The 23,752-nt window shown below is 38.5% G+C and overlaps 3 protein-coding genes across 27 annotated transcripts in view; 2 read left to right on the top strand and 1 right to left on the bottom strand.

Moving 5' to 3' along the window:
* Zasp52 (Z band alternatively spliced PDZ-motif protein 52) overlaps nucleotides 1–8,522 on the bottom strand; it is a 156,906-nt gene extending 148,384 nt beyond the window's left edge. For 19 of the 25 annotated variants that reach the window (XM_071695214.1, XM_071695206.1, XM_071695208.1 and 16 more), the window contains exon 1: nucleotides 8,274–8,522. In XM_071695214.1, coding sequence (XP_071551315.1) covers nucleotides 8,274–8,375 — 102 coding nt within the window. In that variant the 5' untranslated portion in view covers nucleotides 8,376–8,522. The remainder of the gene's footprint in view (nucleotides 1–8,273) is intronic. The other 6 variants (XM_071695221.1, XM_071695224.1, XM_071695220.1 and 3 more) reach the window with 2 other exon arrangements.
* A 428-nt stretch (nucleotides 8,523–8,950) lies between these two features.
* Nucleotides 8,951–16,074, top strand: PCNA (Proliferating cell nuclear antigen). The gene is made up of 5 exons (XM_071695227.1): nucleotides 8,951–9,364; nucleotides 13,761–13,926; nucleotides 14,681–14,836; nucleotides 15,139–15,267; nucleotides 15,414–16,074. The coding sequence occupies exons 1-5, from the start codon at nucleotides 9,144–9,146 to the stop codon at nucleotides 15,522–15,524; spliced, it is 783 nt and encodes a 260-aa protein (XP_071551328.1). The 5' UTR covers nucleotides 8,951–9,143; the 3' UTR covers nucleotides 15,525–16,074.
* Nucleotides 16,075–19,720: 3,646 nt separating this feature from the next.
* The window catches only part of Tsen54 (tRNA splicing endonuclease subunit 54), a 22,017-nt gene continuing 17,985 nt past the window's right edge, over nucleotides 19,721–23,752 (top strand). Inside the window, exons 1-2 of the mRNA XM_071695228.1 lie at nucleotides 19,721–19,848; nucleotides 22,546–22,704. Of these exons, the coding sequence (XP_071551329.1) occupies nucleotides 19,826–19,848; nucleotides 22,546–22,704 (182 nt within the window). The 5' untranslated portion in view covers nucleotides 19,721–19,825. The remainder of the gene's footprint in view (nucleotides 19,849–22,545; nucleotides 22,705–23,752) is intronic.

The following is a 23,752-nucleotide window of genomic DNA, read 5'->3' on the forward strand; positions in this document are numbered from 1 at the left end:
CGCCACCATCACCATCTTTAGCAAAGTACCGTCATTCATGAGCTAGACATTACTACCGTTCGCAGTTACAGGAAGCATCAGTAGAATTACAGCGAAAACGTATATAACCGGTTAGTCTACTAGTAACATTATACAGTATCCCTACACCATTCATGAAATCAAGATCAAGTGTATGTCTCGTTTCACATGACAGACGCCACACTGACAGCAGACACTAGCACCCCATAAGATCACACGTACCCCAGACACAGGAAATCCCTTGTCACCATCCGTATATGGCATTCGAAGACGATGCCACACCAGACACACAAAAATTATATAAAATCATATTATAGATATAAACTGTCGAAACCTATATTAATGTCCACGTACACACAATTTCTGTTATGTACATGTAGATCATCCTAAAAATACCGTACATATCTGTTCTACATATTTTCATCAACAATCCTCTGACTGCATTTGGCATTTTTTGTTTGGTTCCTAGAATCTCTGACACTGTACACCTTATCTTACTGTAAGGTAGACTTCTTTATTTAAGAGTTTAACCAGACAATACAAAATCATATTAAGCTTCAAACTCAGGAAATGCACCCTACAACAACGTAGATAATATACTTCGAAAATACATTTCTGTAATTCTTTTGAAAACCTTATAACGGAGTAGGAATTAATTTCGTATCTTATTTTAGCGAGTGACGTGGAAAGGGCAAAAGCATCTCGGGTAAACGAAAAACAGCTAAGAAAATGAATGAAAAAAATGAATTAGAGCTCGGGTGTTTGCAGCCCTGACTTTTTGAGGCAAAAAAAAAAAAAAAAACTAGGAAGAGACGAAGATGAAAGAAGGAAATACACTTCGCAATCTGAGGGAAGCAGCAACCAGTCGCGAGTCCAGGACACAAGCCTTTTGTGACAGAACACATGCAAATAACTCACGAAAGCAATTGCCAAAGTAACACCAGTTGAATACCTTCATTAGGGAGAAGGTAGCAGCAACATGACGTACAGGTAAGATGAATGGAAAGGTGACGCCTGAAAAATCATTAATGCAAGGCTTTTGATTACATTCAGGTTAACAGATGCAAGACTTTTAATTACATTCAGGTTAATAAACAGCAGGAGAAAATGCCATCCCATGTGATCCGTATTCCATTGTGGGGCCAGTAAAGACCAGTAAACACACGAAATAGCATCAACCTCAGCCTTTGGGAAGGATTTTATAATGATTACGTCGGGTTTCCAAGACAGAGTGGAGGTTAAGTTCAACACAGTTTACGTTATTGCAGGGATGAATTACGTTTCCATATACTGAGCAAAGGGAAACGAATGACATTTACAGGTAGGCAGATACTGAGTTTTAGCCCTATTGATTTAACTAGGTTTCTGCTTCCCCATTCCGAGATGTTGCATTTCTTGATTAAAACTCACGTATAAAAAAAAAATAGTTCACTGGTGTCCTGTTAAAAAAAAAAAGGTAAATTACAAAAGAAAATATCTTCATTTCATACATTTTGTTCTATTTGAATATTTTCCTAATGTCCTTCATGGAAATTGTGGTTGAAAAATATGGTCGTATAATTTGGAAAGTACCCCTTGAAGCGAAACAAATTAGCAATGAGGAAACATACAAGAAAATAATCAAAACATGACTAGTACAATGGCATGTTAATTTCGGTGAAAAATCGACTGACATGCATGAACGAACACAGTTCGGCAATACTCAACTTTATACACTTAACTTACACCCAGTCTTCCGCCTCTCTGCTCGCTAAGGATGTTTTCATAAGATTTCTAGAGAACACGTGGATATTACATATCGCTGCAAAGTGCAATATGATTTCCCTTTTAATTCTACAAATAATTTCTTTTCACATCTTGTGCCTCTAGAACAGCAAAACATAAATTTTGCTCCCAAAACAATATAAATTCAAGTAGCTTTGCTCTCGGTATTGCATATGCCAAAAATCTGTACCCTAAATAACAGTGACCTAAATATTGTGTGTACCCAAACGATACTGATCCATTGTGCCGCAAATATCAGCAATAAGGGAAACAGGTTTCCAGCCTGCAACAAAACAACATGACTTCACCAGGTCATTTTGTATGCAAATTAGGTGGTACTCGTCTCGCCTGATGATTCTGTGGGCAAGTGGAGTGATCCATTCCACTTTCCCTCGTACCTGTACTGCCTGAAGGGTGGAAATCAAATGTTAGTTCAAGTGAAAGTGTTGGGGATAATGCATGGTTAAAAGTACAATGGGTGCTGAATACAGCCATGCTGAGTATGGACGGTAGGGAAATAAATTTAACTTCTTCCTCTATCCATCCCATCTCTGCCAACATAACCCTGTCATCCATGAACCTAAGAATTTGGCTAATCGCCTAGACCCTACAAAATATCAAAAGCACTGTCTCTACATCATAATTTGATTATCATAAACATTTACTAAACAGTGGATGTTTGGTCCAAAGAAATAAGATTATCTTAAGTCCTCAATCGCATGATGTGCATATACGGGTAAATCATCCCCAGTTCTGTGGAATTTTTATATATAATATGGAAAGTAGTCCTCTTTCTTCTTAATTTGGTGTACAGTTACAGTGGCGCCAATGAGCACCATATTTGGGTGTTCTTGGCTGCCACTGTTTTGGCGTGGGTGCCTGACGGACGATATGCTTAGACGGGAAACTTACGGCCAACAAACAAGACTTAGATCACTTCATTCGCTCTAGATATAAAAGGATAGGTAGAGTCCAAGGGTGTGGGCGCCGTAATGAAGGTCTAAGAACAGCAACGTTTACAAAATCCTGTCCGCGTGATATCATGTCTAATTTTACCCCACGCCGAGAAAATACAACCCTGCCAGCCTGCCAACACTACCACCTCCTCCACCGCCACCTTTTTAACGTTACCGTTGCAACCTCGTCTCATTTTCCTCTTATTCTTCAAATACCGATAAATTGTTTCTAATAAATACCCAACTGTCATCGAACGCATACTTTCCATCTACATTCCAAAAAACTCATAGTTAATCATTTAGCAGTAATTTACTACAACGAAATATTTTTGTTCATCATTCGGGATCGGTGAGTGCAGTTGAGGAATGGGAGTGTGAAGTTTAGCCGTGGCACAAACACATACATATCAAGAACTTTTGTAAGTCATCACAGCTTCGACAGAATGATGTTTTAGGCCAACCTTGACAAGGAGAAAAGACTATCGAGTGATGGTACGTAAGGTGCTGGTTGACAAGGCTGGCAACTACACATCCTGTTTTGTGAATTCTATAGAGTTTTATCTGGGAAGATACTACAGCTGCACATATTATTGCATTGCACCATCTACCATCATCATATACTATAATCTAACCTGTAACTGGTGTCCGCTTTGTTCCATGGGGAGGATTTTACCCACAGATGCCACTAGCCAAGCAGGAGAACCAAGTAGGTTAACTATGTTTAGCCTGACCGCAAAGATCAGCCTTTACCACGCAAGGTTTTAAAACCCACTGCATAGATAGCCTCATGATGTCTCCAAGGTTATTAGTGTATAAAACTCCCAGAAATTACCAATGGGAGCATTGTTAATGGATCAATTAACTGTATGGAATTGCAGATGAAAGTCTTGGGTCTACATACAACTAGTTCCTCGCCTCAATGCTAGAAATTCCGGTTCACTTCCACCATGCGGTAACAGTCAGGAAACGACTATGTGTCACGACCACTGTTAACATTATCACACTACAATCCCCTGCAATGTATCCTGCCCAGGTCTGGATTCTGTAGAAACTTCTGCCTTGTCCTCACAAACACACAACATATACGAAGGATTGTTAAGTGGTTCATACCCTACCTCCAAGTATGTTTATGAAAATATCCTAGTCACATCTATACTTACAGATATGTTCATAAAGATATCCACAATCCTACCTGCCAATATGAAGATATCCTTGCGACATCTCTACATACCAATGTTCAATGTGTTCATAAAGATACATTTGTCACAACTCCACCTACGGGTATGTTCATGATATGGGGTACGTTCTTTAAGATATCCTAGCCAGAACTCACCCACCCAATATACTCATGAAAATGTCGCCACAACGCTAATTAAGTCGTTTCATTAGATATTCTAGTAATTATACCCAACATTAGTTTCTTGAAGATAACCTAAGCACAACTCTACTTTCCAGCAGTTTCATTAGATATTTCAGCAAGATGGTATCTACCGTAAGTAAAGACACCGTAGTCGTTTTATTAAGATATCCTAGCCACAACCTACCTTCCATAAGCCAAGATATCGTGTAACTGAAAACCACAATACCGAGTCTTCCTTTGAATTCTCTGCTTGCATTTTCATCTATGATGCTGAAGCATGATTTCTGTATATCTTTTTTTTTTTTTTCTCCGTGTGTGTCTCATGGAAACCATCAAGCTGTCACCATATTTCAACAAGACAGTACACAACAACCTGTTTTACAACTGTATTTATACTAGATATGAAATAAATTTTCATAAGAACACATCAGTATATCCTGAATCGTCTCGTTGCCTTTGAAGGAATGTTTTAGTATTCCATCTTGGGTTGCACCAAGCCCTGAAAGATAACGTTAGCCACAGTTCTTTGGAGACCATGTCTTATGCATACTATTGCAAACTAAGTTTTACGTTACCACAACCCTACTTAACTCACATTATCAATTATGTCTCTAAAGGTAATTCACATTATCAATCATATTTCTAAATGCAACCAATGTATATCTTGCGTTGCCAGTAGTATCTGTACGATCAGTACTATTAATGCCTACCAACAAAAAGAAGACGCAATGGATCCCTGGGCCTACCTACAGTAACCCTGTATGGATGAACTACAGTGTACCCAACTTATGCTAAATGCTTTTATCCACTTATCCCTAGATATACGTCCTTCATCCACACTATCAGAGATACGATTTCTCTCTCTCTCTCTCTCTCTCTCTCTCTCTCTCTCTCTCTCTCTATATATATATATATATATATATATATATATATATATATTATCCCTGGGGATAGGGGAGAAAGAATACTTCCCACGTATTCCCTGCGTGTCGTAGAAGGCGACTAAAAGGGGAGGGAGCGGGGGGCTGGAAATCTTCCCCTCTCGTTTTTTTTTTAATTTTCCAAAAGAAGGAACAGAGAAGGGGGCCAGGTGAGGATATTCCCTCCAAGGCCCAGTCCTCTGTTCTTAACGCTACCTCGCTAAAGCGGGAAATGGCGAATAGTTTGAAAGAAAGAAAGATATATATATTTAGACAAATAAATAATAAAGCCACATGAGCAGTTTTTAAATTAGCAGAGGAAGGAAAGCACCAGCCCATGGTATTTCTTATTTTCTTCGACTTTAGTATCCGGGTTTGGCTTAAGCTGCCGATATAAACACACAAATATCCCACTCGAGCATAATGAGTTATAGCGCTTGCTCATCAGTATGCACCGTGTAAACAAATATCAAGTCTTCATCGTCCATCCTTCTCCAAGCGTCAGCCATGTTCTCTTCCCTTATATGCACAAGGGAAACACACACACACACACAAAAAAAACATTACGCAACTCTTACTCTACTGATTCTTGTAAGTTAATGAAGGTAAAATCTATAACAGAGTCTTCCTAATCAATCTTGGGCCTGAAAGTTAGTGACCTGATGGCACCACCGACACTCGTCAGTTACGCTACCTATCACTCTTTTTAACAAGATAACGCTGCTTGTCAAAAGTACGGCAGAAAACAATACATTGATAACTATCGCTTTAGGTTTGAATAAAATTCAAATTTTTATGCAAAATACCTAACCTAATTAAGAAAAGACAAATTTAGATAAGGAACTGAATGATACTTGTTGACTTGCCAATGTAAACATTGCGCGCTCCCTGGAAGAGCAGTTACCACACCCTACTAGAGCCTTGAAGGAGGTTTTACCACAACCACCTTCCATATTCTTTATTTCTTTTCCACCTTACCGCAAGTCAAAAGCATCGCGACATCTCTGAAGGAGGCCCATTCAGGCTGTCATATATCTAAACCTACTCAAGAAGGCAGTGGACACTCCCTGATCTCTCTCCGTAATAAACATATAAAATAGGTAGATTTCCCGAGCGGATGAAAGCAGCCAACATCGTTCATTTTATAAGGTTAATGGATCATTCCTTGTCATCAATCTTAGACCTGCACCCATCCCACTCATGGCTATATTCATGAGAGTAGAACAGGTTGTAAACTCGCAATCTTTAAAAATGAAACACCTTTTAGGCAAATGCTAAAAAGGCTTTGCGAAAATTGAAAGATTCACAGATTGCTTACAACTCTCCAGTGACATTCGTAAATAACATAATCCTTTATGCATTTCCTCTGCGAGAGGTTTAAATGACGACTACGGGACATTACTGAATGGTCTGAGTTAAACATAGAGAACAAACTATTTGATTAGGCAATATGTTAAGTTTACACAATATATCATAAAAGCCGAAATAACACAGCATGAATGTTAGGAAGAAAACAGCAAAACAGGTGGAATATCCCATTCTCAACCTTGATAGGCCAAGCAAGTCACTACATATACTCCACGCTGGTCTATAAACAACTAACTGACTGTTATCATTTTGGGTGGTGCTCGCTACGCCCTATTAGGGACTATATGCCAGCAGTTGAACTAACTGCAGGTTTCATTTTCTTGCTCACACCCGCAACATATTCTGATAATGGAATCTCAAAACACAGTCAGATATACAAAACTTTCTTCATCCTTCTGAATGTTCCACAATATAGTTCTGCTAGATTACAATAGATTACCAGAGCATATTGATTTTCAATCTCGCTCTAAAATTCATTATGAACACTAAGTTCGTATATCAGTATGCGTGTCTTCGTCAGGGCCAATATATCTCAGGGCCATTTATGCAGTGAGCGTGTACTAGTCTTGAAATTATCTTGAACATCTAGAAATTATCTTGAACATCTAGAAGTGTTCGAGGTATTTCACTTGGTGGTTATGACGACGTTGACGGTTTAATGACCCTGTTACTCCGCAGGCCTAAAGACCAAATAACCGACCAACCTTTACAAATAACTACCTATTGAATACTTCCAGTATATATATATATATATATATATATATATATATATATATATATATATATATATATATACACTGAATCCAATGGCCTGGCGTTTTGTGACTGGAATATATATTCCAGTCACAAAACGCCAGGCCATTGGATTCAGTGTCTGGACAATATCAACATTTTTGTGTACATTGTCTTTATGTTTAAGAGTGTTATTCTTGGCAATGATTATTAGTACCATACCTGTGAAAAAGACAACTCCACTCGTCACTGTTACTACACTTTTCCTAAGATAGTGGGATACCGCAGCCCATCTACATCTTACACCACCAAAGGAACACTATTTTTAAACCTCTTACCAAAAATGCATCAAGTTAAGAGCAATGGTCACCACTATAGTACGATCAAGAGTAACAGCAGTGGCCAACAACGGTATACCAAGAGAACAGAACTTTCCACCATTCCTACACCAAGATAGCAGAACAGGTCACCATTATCTTAACATTAAGATAAAATCACAACAGCAATAAAAACTAGTACCTCACCAAGGTAACAGCACTGATCACCTGTGCCACACTTCATACCAAGATAACCACCGTACGTGGGATAATCTTATCATATGTAAATAACCGAGCATTTTAAAGGATTTTTAAAAACGAGGGGAAACTCCTGAGCTGGTAGGGCTGATTGTGTGACCCCCTCGCACCGGGCACCAATGGAAGAACAGGTTAGGGTCAGGGGGCAAGGTCAAAGGAGACCTGCAGATGGAGATGGGTGATCGAGAAGCCAGGTCAAGTCGTCATCTAAGGAGCGAGAAGTTAGGTAAAGTCATCCTGCATGGAGGGTGGGGGGAGGTCTTCACCCAAGTCAGGACAAGACACCTTACACCAACACTTCCTTAAATGGCCAGTCTAAATTTGCTTTTGACTTGATATCAATTTTTCAAAGAAACAGGGTTAAATAAATTTTCCTTCACTGCTTTAAGAGAATAATTAACAGCCAAAAAATATTCAGCATCTCGATTACAGGAAAGCATTATCGCAAAGTTGCTATCAACACCTGACCGCGCTAACGCTAATTTTTTTCTGCTATTGATTAGTTTACTTGAATTATTCAAACTTTGCATTCTTCCACGGACTGGTTTATCGTAAATTTGATTTACAAGTTCATACATACCTTCTGAACACAGAGAGGCGTGGCAAAGTCCTTGCCACCTTGCAGCCTGAAGCCCCATGGTGTTCCCTCGGCTTTGGCTAGCTTAATAGTCATCACCGACATCGTTACTGTATGAAGGTTTGACTGTCGAACAAAGAAAAGGAGACTTTAACTAAGGCCTACGACACTTGGGCCTCTCTCGGGACAACACGGCACTGCCAAGACCCACCTTCCTACCCCACCCGCTAGATCCGAAGCGAGCAGACGACTGACCCTTCGACGGCTTGAACTCCCGCCAACTGATGACCGATTCAAATACAGATCTATCTTTAATCTTCAAATGCTTTCTAAGGTGATATATTTTTGGTGCATATAGTCATATTTATAATTCTATACGCTTTCACTTTTATCAAAACATTATTTTCAAAAACATTCATGTCATTTAGATTCTCGTAAAGCATCAAAGTATGGAAGTCACTCAAAACAAATTGACGACATTCTTTGTCAAAAAATACGTATTTGGTAGATTTATGATTTAGATAACACATCTATATTACTTTTATATAGTTATCATTAACATTTGCCCATAGAATGAAATAATTTCAGGGTGTCTTATGAATATCATAAATATAATCATTAGCTTTTCCTAGCAAGATTTTTCATGGTTATGTTCCCTGAGGACCAATCAGCCTCTGGAGTGGGTATCCCAACCAATGAACACACTTCCCGCGAATTCTGTTTGTGAATCCACAGAAAACGCGCGAAAACCTGTAGACTAGAGAGTCTAGGGACGAGCGACAAGCGAGGGTGACGAAGGCAGATAACCGCAGGGCGTACTGGTGCAGTAGAGATTAAAGTTTTGTAGTCGGGCTGCTTGCAAACTACTTCATTATGTTTGAGGCTCGTCTTGTTCAGGGAAGCCTGCTGAAGAAGGTGCTGGACGCCATTAAGGACTTGCTAAATGAAGCGTCATGGGACTGTGCAGACTCCGGCATCCAGCTGCAAGCAATGGATAATGCTCATGTATCCCTCGTTTCTGTAAACCTCAGAGCAGAGGGCTTCGATAAGTACAGATGCGACAGAAATCTCATAATGGGCATGGACCTGACCAGGTAAGAATTTTGTGGACAAGTATGGTCATTTAACAAGATTGGGGTTATTTAACCGACTAGGCACTAGATGAAGTTGTAGCATAAAGGTTTTAAGAAAATGACCGAGATTCACAAGAAATTCGTATGATTAAACACTGTCTTAATGATTTTGATAGGATACAGTGATCTAGAGCATTATTTTTCTCATGAGCATTGATTGACAGGACTGCTATGATGTTAGGTAAGTGGAGGAAGTTCAGGTAATAGATAATATAAACCGTGAAACGTTCGCCTGACACCCAGGGGCGGAGATTTACTATTGGGTGCTTTCGAAGTATGGTAATACACCGTTGGATTTAGAAACTTTATAAGTTCTAAGTGTAAATTATGATTTTTTTTTAAGTATTGAAAATTGGCAGAATTTGAGTTGCTATGGGTAAAGTTGTATGGATATTTATAGATGCAGTTTTCTATCTTTTCTAGCCCACATTCTTATGGGTGATCCTATCCATCCCGAACTCATTTTTTCGGAGAATAAGAATAATTTTTTGAATCCGACACTTGTAACTTTTACTTAAAATGTTTTGCTGAATAGTTTTGAGTACTTTTCCCATATAAGTGGATTTATTTGAATGGTAGTCTGGAATTGAATTTTCACCTGTCAAAAAAATGTACATGCTCCAGGAAGCATGTAAGCGTATCTGACAACAATGAAGGGTAATGTCTTCACAATAAAGAATATTATAATAATAAACTTACTCTTGTGAGGAGTTAAACTTGATCTGTTTTTTGTTGGTGATGGGTAGTCTGGTAATATTACCAAATTGCCCATTATATCTTGGTCCAGTGTCAGTTTCTTTATGATACACCAAGCATTTACAAAAGATGTAGTTTCTTCAGAAGAGGGCTTATTCAAGGTTGTTTCTAGTTATGACAAAATGGTTTTGCCTCATCATATCCAATGTAAGGAAGCTTAATCTTAAGCATAACCATATACACATACTATTATAATTAAAATCTGGTGTACTCTTCATTGAACAACTTTATCAAACTATATGATGTTTTGTTTGACCAGCTACAGTTTTATTTTTCTCTGAATCACTTTTTTTCTTGTAATGACATGATTTACTCGTCTGTGTATTTATATATGACTGAAATGTGGATGTTAAGCAGTTTCAGTTAAACCACCTGTAACAAAAAGTTAGAAATTTTAGCTCCTTGGTCAGATCTAGGATCCTTTAGTGTCACAAAATCTCATGTTTAATTGATTTTTGCTTATAGAAGTTTTCTTCAGTAACATCTCTGAAATTTCATCAAATTTATCCATATTTTATTTACTCCTCACTAACATAAGATGTTGCATGCTGTTTTGATATCATAGTGTTGTTGATAACTTTCATTCTTTTAGGCCTTTTCTGTGGTCAGTTCTTTGTTGCATAATTCTATGGGTGTCAATATTTTCACGATCTGATTTTTTACCAAGAAAAGAAATTTCATTGATTAGTTAGAATATGTAGATGAGTGAAATGAAAGGTCTTAGTATTAAAACTTGCAAGATAACACTTCCTAGAATTGTTACGAGACATTAGGTGCAAGCCTTCAAATGACAGAACTGATGTTCTCCCAAAGAAATAACCTCCAGCAATTTCAAGTACACTTTATAAGCTGTAAGTTTAACAGAATTGAACTTCATATGTAATGATAGAAAGTGGCCCCCTAGAAACCCTATTGGCATTTGGTCCTTTTTTCTCACTCTCTCTCCCCCCCTACCACAAAGCTTTTGATTCAGCAATTCCCCTTCCTTACTTCCCACATCAACATTTCCACTCTTAAATCCACCTCTTCCCTTTTTTACCTCCTTCCAGTATAGTTTCTTATTCCAAAACTTTTCGCTTAACTTTTCCCAAAATCTTCATCTGCTCTTTCTTTGCTTTCCTCTATAAGCTTCTTAACATTCCACTTACATATTTTATATTTCTTCCCTCCTCCTTTGCTGAGCTTTTACTGGTACATTTCTATTGAGTAATCTACCATATGCCTTTTCACTTCCACAGTGTTTCTAATCTCTTCCATCCACCTTGCATTGCCCCTTTTATACCTGTATATCACTACTCTCTATCCAAGTACTGATTCTGCATTGGTTCAGATTCTTTTATCTCTGTAGACACCTGCACTTGGTGTGTACATTCCCAACCAAACCAAGAAATGATAGATAAGTAGAGAATGTAGTCTTTCAATGTTAGTGCAAATTTGTTGATTTCCATGTTTTACAAAATCATAGTACTGTTTAAACACATTTTCCCTATCCTTGTGACTCTACCACAAATGAATTTACAGTGAAATAGTGTAATTAAGCAAAATCTGACACTATCATTCCTTACTGTGCCATAAGAAAATCAAACCTATGAAGATGGCATTTTCCACCATACAACCACCCAAATAGCCTTTGCAGTCAGTGATACTTCAGTGGCATAATGCCTTGGTTTGATTTCTGTAGTGGCAGAAGTACTTAAATGGTCAACCATCTACTTCCTGTATATGCACACTGAGGGTTAGATGAAATATTGAGTAATATCAGATCTTGCATCATGTACCCTTAGAAATCTTACTGAACTGATAAACCTTTTAAAGGAAGCCAAGGTATATAATTGTACATAAACAATAACATGTTTTTTTTTTTTAGATATGCTGAAAAGTTCATAACCGATAGTTTCCAGGATTTTGCAAATTCCACAGAATAGGTCCGAGGAGGATGGGAAGGGTAGTTACTAATACAATAAAGTACACACTAAAAAAGAATTATCTTCCCACTTTTCATGTGAAATAATATAGCACCACACACACATAGGACTTTCAGAAGTGCACATTGGTCTGGCCTCATATTGGGAGCCCTACTTTCATGATATTGTAATATAAAGATTTCTTGCAACATTGCCCATCATATACCATAATAGATATTATGTTTTAGTGTAATTATAAAGAGGGGCTACCATAATTATCAGGAAATTTTTTTCTTGTTCTTTCGCACCAGCCCAAACAAAACGAGTAATTTATTTCAAAATTCATTGAACAATTCACGGAAAAAAAAAAATTTTTTGTTTACATATCCATTGCATGGTTTGGTTATTGTAGTGGCAATAGACTGTTGTGTGATTTCTATATTTTTGTTAGGCTTCCTTAATGTTGCTTTATAACTGAAATGTTTAATGAAGTTCATTTGGTAACTTTTTCATAAATGTCAATAAAATATTAATCCTGTTAACCAGTTCCCAACATGATTGTATTTTTTAAGTATTGCATTCCCTAGAAAATTAGAATTATAAAAGAGCTAATGTGCCTAAGCAAGTTTGTGTTCACATGTAGGTTATATTAAAATCCAGCATTCCATGTGGTGGAAATATTAGGTCTCTTGTTTGATGAAATAGTAGAATACATGGCCCTGAAGAGCCCCCAAAGATTGATTGCAGTGTATCTGAGAGTTTTTAATGTTATCTTGATAGTGTCATGATTTAATGTGTTATCAGCTTGATAATTAGTCATATATGATAACCGGAACACAGCCCTACTGGAAGTACTGATGATGGAAGTTTTTCCTTTTATTGATTGGGATGGAAACTGTAAGCCTTGTTGTTTGGCATTTCTCTTTACATAGTATTTACTTTTACCGCAAGTTTTACTTATAAAAGAGTTTGTCTAGAAAGTGGAATGATGTATACTGGGGTTGATGTGCTGTCAGTGGACTGAACCAGGGCATGTAAAGCGTATGGGGTAAACCTGAATAAAATCACAGCGGTTCAAGGAAAATGCAGATCCTTCGCTTAGTGCTCTTGATATGCTCATATGACAAGCCAGAAGTACTTGCTTAACATGGGATGCACATACATGGGTTTCCTCTACCCCCACTACATGGCATGCAGCACTTTTGTTAAACATTGAATATTTGGAGGATGGATATGTTTAAGTGATAGTGAATTTGCTCTAGTAGATTTTTGTTTTGATGTAAAGATTTTAATGTATAATCCCCAATTAGGAAATGTGTATAGTCCTATGTTGGGTTGCTACGTTCAAAGTATTCATGAATAGGCTGCTGTAAGCTGTATGTAACTACAACCACATGTTTGACCCTCTTTCTCCCAAATCCCCCAACCTTTACTATATTGTAAGTAATTCAGTGACGAATGAGTGTAAGTTTTTGGCATGGATGTGAAACCTGGTGCGATGATACAAGATACAGTTGTGTTCATTTTGAGATTTGTTCATCTTTCACCATAGTGGAAAGCATTGCTTTATAATGAGTGGGTCATAGATCTTTGAAGTAATGCAGATACTCATACTATACCTTGTAGTGTTCATTCCTTTGAAGTATTTACCACCCAGTGTAGATTCGAAAAATTCTTAAATTTAGAATTTGTTGCAGCATGTCAAAAATCCTCAAGTGTGCTTCCAATGATGACATCATCACTATGAAAGCACATGATAATGCAGACACCGTTACCTTCACGTTCGAGTCTCCAAACCAGGAGAAGGTGTCAGATTATGAGATGAAGTTAATGAATCTAGACCAGGAACACTTAGGGATTCCAGTAAGTATTTATTGCCCTAATATTCCTTCCTACCACAGAGACCCAGGCAGGTATTAGTTAATGTCCCTCCCTTGTTGTTAGCAGTCTACCAACAAATACATACCAAGCAGATTTTGGTACAAGCCACACCCAAAGCTATTAAAAAGGGGTTCCTCCTATTTAGTCACTGGTATGTTAAGATCTATGATTGAATTGTGTCCATTACAGATTTCTGCTAGCTGGTCATGAATTTTTTTGTGTACCACTGATGTCTATGGGGTGGTCTATAGTCATACTTTTATTTCCTCTCATCACTTGGCTTTAGTATCTACAAAAAAAAATCTATTACCAACAGTTAAAATGTTCATCACAGGATGAAGGTGGACTTTAACAAAGATCAAGACACCACCCCCTAATATATTACCCGTATTGCTTAAACTGGGTGTCCCCTGGAATTGTGGATTTGGCTAGGAAATAATTTTTATGTAACCAAGATGGAAACATTCATCCATTGTAAACTAATAATTCAACTTATTGCCAAAATTTTCCTTAAGAACTAAAGTGATTTACTTCAAGGATGTCCTAGGTGAACAAGAATGTTTCTTTGCTCATGTACACAGACGCTTGAGAAACTGAATTCATGCCTGCTAAACTAAATGGCTTTTGTTCCTGAACATTTTCCATCCATGTGATGTACCTTAGGGTAATTGTCTGTCAGGTGTGGGGCATTGTAATTATTTTTCTTGGTTTTTCATATTTACATTTCAAATTGCAGGAAACTGATTATGCATGTGTGGTAAAGATGCCTTCTGGAGAATTTGCTCGCATTTGCAGAGATTTGAGTCAGTTTGGAGAAACTATTAAAATTACCTGTTCGAAAGAAGGTGTGAAGTTCTCTGCTGCTGGTGACATAGGAACTGCTAATATTAAGGTATTGTATTTTATCAGGGTTGATTGGGGTAATGTTAATCATTTTGAATAAGTCTTTTTATTTAATGGGAGTTTTCATTTGGGTTTAGTGGTCTTGTAGCATTGAGAAGAATGATTCAGGATTGTTCTAAATATTGGAATCTATATTGCCATTTTTGTAAAGAATTGTGAAAATTTGGTTTTGATAAGTTGAAACTTGACTGATTGTTATAATTTTGGCATGAATGTTATACAAAGTAATGAGTGATTATGCTGGTTGTAGCCAGAATTGGTAATTAAATTTTATATGACTTTTTGATACAGCTTGCCCAGACCTCAAGTGTTGACAAGGAGGAAGAGGCTGTTGTAATTGAGATGCAAGAGCCAACTACCTTGACCTTTGCTTGTCGATACCTCAACATGTTTACGAAGGCTACTCCGCTGTCCCCACAGGTATGGTTTTTAGTATCAGATTCATTTAAAAAGAAAATGGAAGTATTAACAAAAAATTGCATACTTGCACCATTTTGTCCATTTTAGTTCTTGTTGCATATCTTTTATGATGTTTTGTAATATCCTTGATTTTTCTCCCCCTCTAGGTTTCACTCTCCATGGCCCCAGATGTCCCTCTTGTTGTTGAATATAATATTGAAGATATCGGCCAGATCCAGTACTTCCTGGCTCCTAAGATTGATGATAGTGACGACTAGCTTCTGTTGAAAAATGCCCTCAAGCAATTGCTTTGAAGACAAAAGATGCCATCTTGCTCTGAATTTTCTTACCATTTACGTATTTCATAATTCCATTATGTGAAGTCTGTATATTGCTACACAATCTCGACTAACAATAACAGATGTGATTTATCAGTCTTAAAAACCTTTATATACTTCTTTTTCCACTTGATCTCTTCAGTGTGGTTGTTTGGTAGCTTATGGTGTGTTATAGTACATTACATGGCTGTATAGTACTTTCGAAAATGTAGATGCCTTAAGCTTTTAAGAGGATAAGAGTGGATGTGCTGAAGATTGAATGCCTAAGGACTATATGTGGAGTGAGGTGAGGTGGTTTTGGAAGGATTACCTGAAAGGGTTTAGATCGTAAGCACATCTTTAATTGAAAGGGATGACCAGGATATGCTGAAATGGTTTGGAAGTATGGAGAGGATAAGTGAAGAGGATCCAGCATAATTCCATTAGTAAACATATACCAGTTTTTACATGAAGCGATTTCTCATAGTTTCCTAATAAAAATTAATGTATAGTTGTTATTTTATCCTTTTTGTTTGGGGAGAAAGATACTTCACACAGAAATGAGTGTTGTAAAAGGCATTTAAGGGTAAAGGTATGGAAACTTTTTTTTAGCAGGAAATTTCAAGTGCACTAAAGAAAAGATTACTTCTCCAGGAGGTGCTTCAATCTCTTGAGGCTCCTGTAGTACTTTTATATTCACTAGCACTACAGTGGGTATGATTACTTTATTGAAATCTGTATGAGGTACTGATAATGGGAAAGTTCTACTGTAAGTGCTAAAGGAAGTACTGGACAGTTCAGACATTAAATAAAAGTCAAGGGTCGAAATTTCGAGTTATCTATTATGCTCCCAATTATACCTTGTGATGCATCACTCGCGTGCTTTTACATCTGATACCTGGTATATTTCATCAAAACTACTGATACTCGGTTGCCCCCAAAACACGTTTCCCCTTTTCTTTTGGCCAGGTGCATAACCATCGTTCCCGCAATCATTTTTTACTCTAGTTTGTTTCTATACTCGGATTTCTTGCTTCAGTAGTAGTTTTTACGCTTTTCCAAAAAGGTCCGCTGGAGACGAACAAAATGAAACCCAGACTGGGTGTATCATACAGGAAGACTACATGTATGCTATACGTGACGGTAGGATTAGGGTTTGGGTAAATATCAAATATGATTACATGGTTGACGGGAAGAAGCAATTAGCTAATCGTACTTTTCAGTGACCCTCTAATGTCCTAACTGGTAACACTGACCATTGCGCAGCAGGTCGAGTCGTACATTGAAGGGCTTTGTTTTGGTATTAGTATTGGCCGATAGACACTAAGGTACCTGTAGTAGGTAACATTGTTTCAGGGTCTTCTCTCAACTGCTGACAAGAGCCTTGGTCTTATCCGGTAAGATTACAAGGCCTATGAAGGTGTGGACACACTGTGGGTCTCATTTCTCAACTGCAGGACAATGTCACCTGTTTAGATTGTGCTGACGATGCCGTCCATCTTTATGGGTGCTATCGCATCCATGAAGACATTGAAAAGTTTGAGTGACAAGGCTCTACCCTGAGGGGTGCCAAGCTCCATCTTTCACTCGGAGTATACTCCATCCAGGCACATGGATGCTTACCTGTCAGTCGTGAAATCTTTGATGATCGAGAGCATCTTGCCGCTTATGATGCTGTTCTGCAAGGAGGTTGAGTGGTTTTACTGTCAAAGGCCCCCAAGAGATCGATGAAGACCATGTACTTTGCCTAAACATTTATTCTTGTCTTTATGAATGCCTTAGAGACGCTTGCTGCGTCGATGATTCATTAGATGCTGGAGCTTCTCATGGACTTTGCAAAGACAGGATGTTAGAGATATCGGTTTTGTCTTGCTTGGGCGTTCATGACTTCATAGGTTGCTCCAACCTTTCCTGGACTCTGATTCAGTGTGGCTCAAAGTCGTTGAAAGACACCATCACTGAGACCCTCTTTCCTGAGGAATCTATTTTGTATATCCTCTGTCTCGACTTTAAGGCCTGACGAACTTTGCACGGAAGACCATCGTAGCTAGAGACTGAGTACCACTGGGTGATGAGCTCCTTTTCCTTGGCAGTTAGATTTGGGTGTCTCCGTTCTTTCTTGCCGCTGGTGATCTTATTGACTACAGAAGACTGAGTGGGGGTTTGATGGTTGATTACCTGAGGAAAGCTATTCCAGTCCCTTTCCTTTGCAGACCTCTTGATCTCTCGTCTGTCTGGCCATTCGCTGCAAGATGCTATAGTTTGGTTTCGGATTGAGCAGGTTGGCTTTGTTGATTCTCTTAACTGCTTCATCTCCATTGTAGGACTTGAGAGTAGAGGGCTCTTGCGCCTAACTGCTGACCTCTACCCCTCCTGGTGAAACTGGTAATAATCGTTTCGGTGTTGAGCACCAGATCTTCCTCAAAGAGATCAACGTTTGGGTCACCCCGAGAGGGCATCCTGGCAGAGTACTCGTCGTACCACAGCTGCAGTGACTCCATGGTCTTATATCTGTACTTGGAAACAATTGTCAACCTCTACCTCGAGGGAATATCCCTGAGGAGCAGTCTCAGCAGCTCAACACTTGATACGAAAGCGTAATGATCAGCTGTAAGCTGAACTACCTGTGTCATAGTCCAACATCGTTTAACAGGATGACATAGTCGAGCTTATTTCCTCTTTTATGTGCCTAACTGTTGTGTTCCTGCCCAAGGTGCATTGGATGGCATTAACATCTCTGACAGAAAAATCTGTTAACATAGGTCTGTAGGTGCTGCAAATCTATGAGTTGTCCCTACCGTAGGCATTGATAACTGACAATTGTGGCCGCAGGTATCCGTTATCGTAACTGCAAGAGCATCGCACCCATAGCTGATTTAACCCTTGTAGATATATAGTTGCTCACAAAATATGACACCTTTATTATTCTCACAACCTTTGAGAAGCAGAATCTATGATAATGTTTTTCCAGGACAGAGTGGAGGATATGGTTATGCCCCACAGCCTTTTTGTTAATGTTTTTGCAGGTTTGAATTGCGGTGTTTAGCACATATCGGGATTAACTGTGGTGTTTTGCTAATATCGAGAGTAATTCATATGTCAAATCTGATAAGCAAAGTTATCAATGTTAATCACGCTAAATCCACTGAAGTCACGGGAGAACTCATACATTTTACGATCTTGACGTATATGCAAAGTGTCGGGGTAAATCAGTCAGACCAAAAAGCTTCATTTAATCCCAAACAACGGGACTTCACCCGAGACTACATCAATTTTTCATAGTTAGCTTAACAGTTAACTGGTGAGTGGAATTTAGGTCTAGCGATTGTCAGGAACACTAAGGCCACCAGGGTCAATATAAAACTTTTTTTTTTTTGAAGCGATGGGTGTTTGAGTCCTGGACTACATATGGCATAGGCTATGGTACATACACGGAGTAAAGGCAATGGTACATATATGCGAAGTTAAGAGACGGGTCACTAATAGGATGATGAAATTAATCATGTCTAATCCCATGGAATACCTGGCTATGGGATTACGATGGGGTCCTTATTTACGAGATTACGATGGGGTCCTTATTTATGAGATTACGATGGGGTCCTTATTTATGAGACTACCATGGTGTCCTTATTTATGAGATTACGATGGGGTCCTTATTTATGAGATTCCCATGGGGTACCTGTTTACGGGATTTTCCATGGGATCCCTGGTTATAGGATCCCTAATCATGGGAAGTCTATGGTTGCCCTAAATATGTGAGCGCCATGAGGTCCTTGATTTATACCCAAGGATAACGATAAAGCAGTCTTGCTCATTCTCAAAAATATTTTCCCTTCATTTCAAGGGAATGTAGCTTTCCATTGATATCAGTATATAGATATATTTTTGTACAGTTCAATACCCTATTTTCTATTACAGCTGAGATCTCGATTGTAGGTTATATAAATGAAAAACAAATTATCATGGTTTCAGTTTGCTTTTATTTACATTATACCATTATCAGTTTCGTGCTGAACAAAACGGAAATTAACCACCATCTTATGGTAAGCTTCATTCAAACATTGGTTCGTGAAATCCTTGAGTTTTCTTTATAAATCTAGAGTGTTTTCTTATATAAATATTGATTTTGAACACTAAAAGATAACAGTCAACTGTAGGGAAAAAATGCCATAAGCGACCCATATCAGCTGACCCATTGTTATTGTTGTCTTGGCCACGCGTTTTCCTGGATTTGTTTAATCTCGAGCTGAATTACCTGAAAAATGACTTCTCCTAAATTCAGCAGGTGGGATGCTAGTTCATATAATATATCCAAGATATCTGAGGGCTTAGATGGCACTTAAAACTGTAAGGGAAATAGGTATGCATGCTAATAGGTAGAGAGGTTAAGTTTATGCTCTGGCGTTAAAACCTGCAAATAATTATTTTTTGAAGGGTTCAGGTTGCAGATGGGATGAGCTACCTATCATACATGTAATCTAATGGTAGGCTCATTAGATTAGGTGAGATTAAGTTAAGTAAGGTTAGGTTCCATTATATGTTTAGGTTAGTTTTGGCTTGGCTACATAGGCAATGTTTTGCTAGATTAATTTAGGCTAGAACTAAATTGGATTAGTATTTGGAGTGAGTTGGTTTTATTGAACAAGAAATTGAAAGGGAAGAAAGAGATGTAGCATTATAAGGAGTGTGCTTGAGAGAGCTGAAGAGGGTGTGCTGAAATGGTTAAAACCCAAGGAGAAAATGAGTGAAGAGAGGTTGGCAAAGAGGATATATGTGTCAGAGGTGGAGGAGACAAGGAGAAGAAGGAACCAGCTTAGGGATGTGGAAGGATGGAGTGAAAAAGATTTTGAGTGATTGGGGCCTGAGCATGCAAGAGGGTGAAAGGAGGGATGTGGGATTAAGAGAACTGAAACTTTGGTGTACAAAGGGTCGACTTGCTGTCGTTAAAGTAGCTGAGAGAAACGGTGGAAAGGTTTGTAGGGCCTGTTTGTGGATGGGAAGCTGTGGATTTGGTGCATTGTGCATGACAGTTAGAGGATGGATATGAGTGCTTCGTCTGTTCCTGGCACTATCTTCTTTACGGATGGGTTAGTGAGGGAGGTAAATGCAAGTTTTAGAGAGAGGGGCGAGTATGCAGCCTGTTGGGAATGAAAGGGCCCTGAAAGTGAGTCAGTTGTTGTTTGCCACTGATACAGCACTGATGGCTGATTCAAGTAAGAAATTTCAGTACAGCCTCTTCAGCTTTTTCGTACATAATCCACTTACTACCAAACCTCTCCCTCACCATATCATTTCTTAGTGGATCAACCCTCCTCACACCACTTAATGCTCTCAGACATTTATTTTCCATCACATCCACCTTCTGTACCTTTTTTATCCTGGCCCAATGCCTTGCAACCATATGACACTGTCAGAACTACTATACCATTACACATACCCATCTTTTCCCCCATACTGACAATGACCTTCCTTTCCACACTTCACAGTACACCCAGGACCTTAATCCCCTCACCAGCCCTATGGCTCACTTTATCTTCCATAGTTCCATTCACTTCCATCTTCACTCCCTGGTGTCTGAAATATCCCACTTCCTCCAGGTTCCCTCTTTTTATACTCACTCTGTCTCAGTATTTCTCTGATGCCCATTCCTTATGGGAACTCCCATTAAAGAAGTGGCCGTGACAGTAGAGTCTCCACTTATCCCTAACCTTACATGACTTCCTTACATACACAAATTTATGCATAATTACCCCTTTTCTCTCTGTCCATTGCCCATCCACTCCAACCAGTCTGTCTCTCTCCATAGAGAAACCCAATCCCCTTCCTTTAATGCACATTTATTTGAAACAGTATCCTTTCACACCTTCCCAAACTCATACATCAACTTCAGCAGTTTCTCACTCAAATATGCCAAACCTAATAACTTTGCATGTATTCACATTTACTCAAAACTTTCTCCTTTCACATGCTTTTCTCCAAACGCACACACCTTCTCCAGTGTCTCACTCAAATCTGCCAAACCTAATAAAACTTTACCTGTATTGACATTTACTTCAAACTTTCCCCTTTCACACTTGCACAGACTCATACACCAGCTTCTGCAGTCTCTCTTTCAAATCTGCCTGTATGTTGTATCATCAGCAAATAACAACTAATTTCCCCCCCTTCCCAGGCATGTACCCTCAACAGACTGCATACACATTCCTTCCATAGACCTACCTTAACTTGGAACCACTCACACTCTTGTCTTCCAACTTGCACACACACCTTACTCTCTTGATAAAAATTCTTCACTGCTTGCAGGAGCTCTCCTCCCACTCTGTATATTTGTAACACCTTCCACAGAGTATATTTATCAACCTTGTTGTACACTTTCTCCAGATCTATAAGTGGCACTCTCTTGGACATATTTTTTATCATTATTATTATGCTTTGTCACTGTCTCTTGCGTTAGCAAGGTAGCACAAGGAAACAGACGAAAGAATGGGCCAACGCACCCACATACACATGTATATACATAAACGCCCACACACGCACATATACATACCTATATATTTCAACGTAGCGCTAGGAAGACACAAAGGCCACATTTGTTCACACTCCGTCTCTAGCTGTCATGTGTAATGCACCGACACCACATCTCCCTTTCCACATCCAAGCCTCACAAAAGTTTCCATGGTTTACCCCAGATGCTTCACATGCCCTGGTTCAGTCCATTGACAGCACATCGACCCCGGTATACCACATCGTTCCAATTCACTCTATTCCTTGCACGCCTCTCACCCTCTTGTATGATCAGGGCCTGATTGCTCAAAATCTTTTTCTTTCCATCCTTTCACCTCCAATTTGGTCTCCCACTTCCCATTCTCTTCACCTCTGACACACATATATATGTATAGAGAGAGAGAGAGAGAGGGGGGGGGATTTATGTATAGAATGCATTGATACTTTTTCTGAGTTTTTTTACTCATTTGTTTTTCAGTGGCGAGACACTGTTCAGGTCAAGGGGTCGTGATCAGGCCTTACCTGTTACAGGAGAGAAGCAAGCAGAAGTTAGTGAATCATGGCTTGAAAATAAAAGACTTGATTCTCTTCTCCAGGATCATCAATCGTTGCTTGCTGAACCCAAGTTTGCGAGAAGGTAAAATTAATCATATGATTTCCCATAATTTGTATTAGTATTGAATTATCTGCAGTTCTGTAGCATCTCAGTCATTCAGGGTGTAGTTGAAGTACAATCTTTAGAATTTTTTATTATGTGGTGTAGGATATGGACCATGAAAGGGAAGGTTTTCCAGTTTCTGTTTTTTATGTGTAGGAAATGGACAATGAAAAGGTAGGTTTTCCAAATATCGCTTGTTGTAGAAGGTGACTAAGAGGAACAGGTTTGGATTGGAGGTCTAAGTATCATTGATGTTTATTTCTAGTAAAAATTTATGTGGGTTTAATGAAGGCATGTCTCCTGCTGGCTGACAAGCATTGCTAATATGAATTTTTGAGTGGAATGTGTGAGGAGTAGGTGATGAAAGCCATGTGGAATTATATATGTCTTTTGGATATTTGGTGTGTATGAAACAAAGCTGAAGTGGGGTGGAATACTTGTTTAAAGTGCTTCAAAAAGTTTTAGGTTAGATTTGTTGAGGATGTAGATGGAAGATTAAGAAAAAATGTAGGATATATCATGAAAGATATAGTTTTTTTAGCTTTTGTCTGTGAGTGAAGAATATCACACTTGAGATGGATTTTTAGAACAGTACTTGAAACATTTGCATATGTAAAGCTTAAAAACATTATAGAGGTGGCCAAGGGCACATTCTGTAGAAAAATCTTAACATTAATCCAAGCTTCGTATGTGTCATTGGTGGAAAAAAGTTATTTTTTTGTATATTATTTTATTATTGTTGATTATTATTATTATTTCTATTGGACATAATTGTTGTTTCCCATGTCAGCAAGGTAGCACCAGGAAACAGACGAAGAATGGCCCATCCACTCAAATACACACACACATATGTAAATAAATAAATATAATATAAATATATATATATATATATTTTCCCTGGGGATAGGGGAAAAAGAATACTTCCCACGTATTCCCTGCGTGTCGTAGAAGGCGACTAAAAGGGAAGGGAGCGGGGGGCTGGAAATCCTCCCCTCTCAGTTTTTTTTTTTCAATTTTCCAGAAGAAG

The sequence above is a fragment of the Panulirus ornatus genome, chromosome 58, assembly GCF_036320965.1.
Source record: "Panulirus ornatus isolate Po-2019 chromosome 58, ASM3632096v1, whole genome shotgun sequence".
In the NCBI taxonomy this organism is placed as follows: Eukaryota; Metazoa; Arthropoda; class Malacostraca; order Decapoda; family Palinuridae; genus Panulirus; species Panulirus ornatus.